Source organism: Chiloscyllium plagiosum, chromosome 18 (genome assembly GCF_004010195.1).
Source record: "Chiloscyllium plagiosum isolate BGI_BamShark_2017 chromosome 18, ASM401019v2, whole genome shotgun sequence".
NCBI classification, from domain to species: Eukaryota; Metazoa; Chordata; class Chondrichthyes; order Orectolobiformes; family Hemiscylliidae; genus Chiloscyllium; species Chiloscyllium plagiosum.
The window spans coordinates 43,736,159-43,742,898 of NC_057727.1; the positions used below are offsets into that span (position 1 = coordinate 43,736,159).

At 38.0% G+C, this 6,740-nt stretch overlaps 1 protein-coding gene across 5 annotated transcripts in view; it reads right to left on the reverse strand.

Moving 5' to 3' along the window:
• Positions 1-6,522, reverse strand: part of uba3 (ubiquitin-like modifier activating enzyme 3) — a 36,838-nt gene extending 30,316 nt beyond the window's left edge. For 2 of the 5 annotated variants that reach the window (XM_043708321.1, XM_043708322.1), the window contains exons 1-4: positions 6,423-6,522; positions 6,271-6,309; positions 4,960-5,080; positions 1,933-2,013 (exon numbers count right to left, since the gene is read on the reverse strand). In XM_043708321.1, coding sequence (XP_043564256.1) covers positions 1,933-2,013; positions 4,960-5,080; positions 6,271-6,309; positions 6,423-6,442 — 261 coding nt within the window. In that variant the 5' untranslated portion in view covers positions 6,443-6,522. Of the gene's footprint in view, positions 1-1,932; positions 2,014-4,959; positions 5,081-6,270; positions 6,310-6,351 lie in introns of all 5 variants that reach the window. The other 3 variants (XM_043708318.1, XM_043708319.1, XM_043708320.1) reach the window with 3 other exon arrangements.
• Between the last annotated feature and the right edge of the window lie 218 nt (positions 6,523-6,740).

Here is a 6,740-nt window from a genome sequence, read left to right on the forward strand (position 1 = left end):
GAACGCTGGTAAGTGGAGCTGAAATGCGCATCAGCCATGATTGAATGACGGAGTGGACTCGATGGGCCGAATGGCCTTACTTCCACTCCTATGTCTTATGGTCTTATGGTCTTATGTTACCCAGTATGGTGATGAAACGCCTGAAAACAAACCTTCCTGCTCAGCGAACTAAATTACATACTTATCATCAACCTGAGGTACAAATCCTCTCAATCCAGCAGCTCACCTCGAACACCATGGACCTTCACCTTGCTCAGCAGCCTCCCGTGTGGTACCTTATCAAAGGCCTTTTGAAAGTCTAGATAGACCACATCCACTGGGTTTCCCTGGTCTAACCTACTTGTTACCTCTTCAAAAAATTCCAACAGGTTTGTCAGGCATGACCTCCCTTTACTGTGAAGACTGACGCAAAGTACTTGTTAAGTTCTCCTGCTATTTCCTTATCTCCCATCACTAGGCTTCCTGCATCAGTTTGAAGTGGCCCAATGTCTACTTTTGCCTGTCGTTTGTTTCTTATGTACTGAAAGAAACTTTTACTATTATTTCTAATATTACTGGCTAGCCTACCTTCATATTTGATCCTCTCCTTTCTTATTACACTCTTTGTTATCCTCTGTTTGCTTTTGTATCCTTCCCAATCTTCTGATTTCCCACTGTTCTTAGCCACTTTATAGGATCTCTCTTTTTCTTTAATACATTTCCTGACTTCCTTTGTCAGCCAAGGTTGTCTAATCCCTCCCCGGTTAATCTTTCTTTTCTTGGGAATGAACCTCTGTACAGTGTCTTCAATTATACCTACAAACTCCTGCCATTTTTGCTCTACTGTCTTCCCGGTTAGCCTCTGCTTCCAGTCTATTTTAGTCAGTTCCTCTCTCATTCCCTCATAATTACCTTTATTCAACTGTAACACCATTACATCCGATTTTGCCTTCTCCCTTTCAAACTCCAGACTGAACTCTACCATATTATGGTCGCTACTTCCTAAGGGTTCCCTTACTTTAAGATCTTTTATAAATCTTAAAAGTTTGCACTGGGCTCCACCTGGATCTGTCAGGAAGGTTCAAAATAGTTGGATCTTCTTCAGTTTGGGCATTCCCATCGGTTGGTCAGAATATTGCATCGTTCAAGGCGGCTTTTAGGATGTCTTTGAAAAGGTTCCCTCTGTCCCCCTGGTAACCAGGATGATATTTGGAGTACAAAACTTGTTTTGGGAGTTTTCTGTCAGGTTTGCAGATGATAGAGCTCGTCCAATGCAATTCATTAACCAGTGCCTCAATCCTGGGGATGCTGATCTGAGAGGGGATATTAATAGTGGATAGTGTTTCCTACACCGAAATTATTACCCAGGAATTTGAAGCACGAGTGATATTCCTTCAACTGTATGAATTGCTTGCTGTCCATTGTCCGCATATCCAATACATACAGGAAGGCAGGAAACATTGTGGCCTGCAAACTTAGTGCTGACTTTGAGATCTTCGCAATTTTTTCTTCAGACTGCTGAAGGTTATGCTGATACACTAGCGATTGTGCTCTGTGCCTTCAGTAATGTTGGTCCTCATTGGAGGAAACTCTCAAGGTATGAGAATAATCTACATTAACCAACAACTCACTTAGGTTGTTGGTAATCTGCTTAGAGTATTATGAAGTGGGAGGAGGTTAGCAGACAATCTTTGTCTTCCAAATGTTTAGCCTAAGGCCTATTCTTTCATATACCTCCATGAATGCAAGATTTAGAGCTAAGTTTCAGCGCGTGCACACAAGCACGAGATGCATACTGCACCTTGATTACACTCTAGTGTATGTGCTGGATGCAACAAATCTTAACGTAATATTGATATCCAGTTAGACATAACCAAAAGCATTCAGTTTTTATGGGCTTATTCTGAATTCAAAGTTTGGAAATTAAGAAAATGAAGATAAAAAATACATTACCAGATTTTTAAGGAGTTCACATCCTAAACCTCCTGCTCCAATAACTAGAACTTTGCAGGTCTCTAGAAGGAACTGGAGTGACTGCAGAAATAAATATGACAGCTCAGTCAACATCACAGAAGGAAAATCTTAATTTATTTTAAGGCTTTCAACAAAGTTTTCATATATTTTTGAGTTAAATTGATTTTGTATCCACAAAAAGAATAAACTATATGTTTCAGAACATTAAGTATATTTCAGCCTGGATTTTGCCATGAGCAGCAAAGCAAGAATGCTAATTATTGACCTTGTAAAAAGACAAGAAATCTAGTAACCTCCACTGCGTGAATTTCTCTCTTTCACCACACAGTGGATTGCTAATGTGAAGCAGGAATGATGTTTTCAAGTTATCTAAGCAACCAGTCACATAAGTGTTCTCATGCAAAGCGCAAAACTCAATTTTTTTTTAAACTGTACACTAAAGATTGGAATATACATATTGGGTGAAGATAGAAGCCAAATTTTAAGGAAAAAATACTTTTAAAATAGTTTGACTATCTACTCATTAATAATAATGCAGTCATTAACAACATTAACAGAAGTATAAACCTATTTTTCAGTGTCAGCTCTATTGCTAAGTAACAGTTTATTACTCAATTGAGCACTTGGATCGGTTATATCTCAGGGGAGTTCTTGCCAAATTAACTGATTTCTTGTTGGGTCAGTGTAGGGTCTTAGTGCAACCTTAGCATAGCAGGGAATGAGAGGATTTCTGCATTCATCTGCTCTTGCCCTTGAGGTTTTTGCTAATTTCAAAGGAATGACAATAATTGACATTGACAGTTCACAGTCAATAAAGCCCCACAAAACTCAAAATCAACTTATAAAGAGCAGTTCCTTTTTGCCAAGTCTGTCCCCATATGTACACACATACAAGTGATGAGCATAGGTTTGTTAGAAAATATCTACAGTAGATACATTAATTGTGAATTGTGCTGGATTTTAAATATAAATGTGGACCAATATGTTGGAAAAGACAGCAACTTTCACAATTGTTTACATAATGCAAACTGAACACATGAAAACTCTGAAAGCACTTGCAATCTTTGATTTGAAAAACTTGTGTGAAAAGCTGTACATTTCATTTCCAATTGGAATTTGTTTCTTTCTTATAGACAATGATTTACAGAAACACTTTCCCAATGTTAGCAACTTGAAATTAGGTTAGCTATATTATAGATTAGATGTTCTCTGTTCTGACAGTAGAATTCTAATTTTGGGTGAGTACTCAATACTGGGAGCAATACCATTACCAGTTAAAGTACATACAAAGTAAAATATTAGCATGTGTACTTCTTTTTAGGTTATGAATCTATGTCTGCAAAACCTACACCGTACTCCCCCAATTATTTCATTTTAAAATAGTCAGAAGAGATTTAAAAGGTCAGAAACACAAGTAAACTGTACGATAAGAATGTAATTGCACCGGAGGGGACGTTACCCAAATTAGAGCATTTTATCAGAGGCCTGATAGGCTTGGGTTACTTTCTTTACAGCAGAAAAGGCAGAGGGCAATCTGGTTAAGGTGTGTAAGATGACCAGGGGCTTGGACTCGTTGGATCAGCAGCTCTTCCCTTTAAGTAAAGGCTAAATAACAAAGGGGCATTATTTTAAAGGTGAAAAGCAAGAGTTTAAAGAGGATTTAAGGATTTTGCTTTCACCCAGAGGGTGGTGGGAATCTGGAATGAAATGAATGGAAGGGTAGTAAAATCTTTGAAAAGTATATGAATGTGGACTTGAAATGTCATTACATTCAAGGCCATAGGTTGAATGCTGTAAAGTGGGATTTTGTGCAGACTTGATCAGCCGAATGACCTCTTCTGTGCTGGATGACTATGAGCTATGTGCATTTCCCAACTGCCAATTACAAGTGGTTACAAAGACCGATAGAGAAACAGCAGTAATTCTAAAAAGGCTTTTGAAAATTTGTTTTATCAATGATTTGTCTTCAAGGCAAAGGCATACATTACCAAATGGAATTTGTGGCCAGGAAATTGCTCAAAATATAAAATGGACAGAATGTTTAACACTACAGGCATATGAATTGGTTTATATTCATGAATATTGACCCTTAGGGTATATCAGTCGTTCTCAGATTGAAAACTGTTGGATAATTGGACCAGAAAAGAAATTGCAATCTAAGTGTTCTAAGGACATACATTCTACTCCTAATTGTACATAAAGCTTCCATTAATATAGTTATTTTTCTAATTAAATGGAAAAACCCATTGTAATTTGGAAATTCACAAAGCAGTTGATCTTGTAAGTTCATTCACAATGAGGCAAAGGAGCTGGAATGTGCAAAATTAAACCATTACAACATTACTTCTGGTAAGAAGTTGTAATTGCATCTAGACTAGTTTCTACAAATAGTTTCAGTTACATACTATTCACAGCACAGAAACAGGCAATTTTGACCACCACTTTTTATTCATTCTATATCCTTGTATTGCTTTCTCATAGTTTGCTTATCTCATGACCCTTTGAATGCACCAATGTCATTGCCTCAATTACTGTGGTGTGACAGGAAGTTCCATTTTCTAATTCATTGCATGAAAATTCATGTTTACATTAAAAATAGAAATTGACTAAAGTGTCCCAGAAACTAGGACTTTTTTTTAGGCCTAAATTGATTACTCTGAATTTGTAGGCACAAACAGGGGAATTTTAAACTTAACTGACTAGCAGGATTTTGACAAACCAGGCAAGCTACCTACATTTCACAATGAAGGTAAGAAAATACGGTTTACAGATGTTGCAACTCGGGAGTTCGATCAACGTTGTTGTTTTGTGTTAGTAAATAAAAACAGCAAAATGGAGTAGAGGTTTTACATGAGATGTAAGTTTCCAAATTTAACCAAATTTATTGTGTGACTCATTAGCATCTGATGTTTTGTTCTCATTGTGACATAAACATTTAGCAAAAGCAAAAAAAAACTCTCAGCTACTATCCAATACCAAACTTTGATTTATAACAATGTTTCTCACTTCAGTACTTGGTTCAAAGTCAGGATGTGTGAATGGTCCTGAGCGTTCAAGGAACTTCCTCACGTGATTCCAGCGACCTTCCCAGTCTCCAGTGTCCCCATACCCACCATCAACAGCCATTCTGCACAGAACACAATAAACTCAACTAGAGATTTCGTTTTCACAACACAGCATAATTATTAGAAACATTATTTACAAGAACTACTTGTCTTAGACATTTTTAAAAGTTGTATTTATATTTCTTTAAAGAGAGACAGACTGAATGACACCCTAATAGCTCAAATTTTAAATTTAGAATTAGAAGGGCTCAAATTAGACAATTAAAATCATCTCTCAGATGCAAATTTTCAGCCACCAAAACAAAGTCATCAAATCAAATGAAAACAGATACAAAAGTTCTTTCTTGGAATAGTTATTAAATGTTACAAGCAACACTGACTCCAAACAAAATTCAAACGTCAATCTGTTTCACTAAATTTGCAATTCCCCACACAACCTCCCAACCAAGGATAGTTCTGATCTGCTGCAGCACAGACAAGAGAAAGAAAGGAAATTAGACAAGTATGCAAGCAAAATATTTGTCAGTTGTCCAGAACATCATAAGAGAGTAGGGTCTAAAGGTGTCTCAATTATATACAGTACCAAAACAAAACTAGACACTTTCTAACAGATATTAAAACATATGGGATTGTTATCTCAAACCATTTTTACATTGGCATTTAGCTAGGGTCTATATTTCTTCCTTGCTTTTCCATTTCAGGAACATTACATGGATCAACAATTTCAAAAAATAATGCTGGGAGAGATTGCATTTTATCAAAAACTAGATTATTTGGTGCTCAGAAGCAACACCTGGAAACGACTTTTCAAAAAATGTAAATAAAGCAGTTAAATCACAGAAACTTTAGTGAGTCATTGAACAACTATTGAAATATAGGTTTACGCCAGTTAAATCTGGATTCACATCAATCAAGTTCTCCCACAGAAAAATGATGCAAAACACAATTGGAAGTTTAGCTGCCAATTTGTTTCATGCCGTATTCAATTCAAGCCAAAGATTAAATGTTCAACGACGCTATGTAATGTTTTAACATTTATTGAAATCCCACCAGTTCCCCAGATTTGCTCCTCCTTTTTAAATAAAATATATTCCTATTCCTCTAAGCAGTTTCTCGTGTTTAGGACGAATAAAGATGCAGGTTGAGGCCAGACTGGTCCCACTGCTCGGAGCTGCAGCTCATAACAAGCCCTCCAGCCTCAGACCCTCGCACAAGCAGAAAACCAGGGCCGCTACATTCATTCAACACTAACTTGTCAGTGTGCTCTTCTACTTTCCTTCTTTTCTTCTCCCTAAATAAAAGAGAGAATAAAAGAAGGTTCAGACATGCTCACCCAAGAGAAGAACGAGCAGAAGTCAATGCGAGAGAGGCCTGAGCGGCCGGAGTTCACGCGGGGATACTCACGGCTCCGCCACATCCGCCATATTTTCCTGCTCCCGTCAACCAGCGCAGCAACGGTGGCGACGTTCCATTCCTGCCGACCAATCGGAACATCCCACAATCCCGCGCGGCCGAACCCTGCGGTGTCTATCCGCTGCCCTGGCGTGACGTCATCACTTGCTTTTGGAATGCCTGCAGACCGGGTTACTGACCCAACCGATCAGTGTCGTTGGCTCTGCGGTGTCCCGAGATCAGCAAAGAGAGGGAGAGAAAAAAAAGCATTTAAGGATGCGCATAAGTTCATTGTCGACACTGTTGTTTAGATCGCGCCTATTATTATTT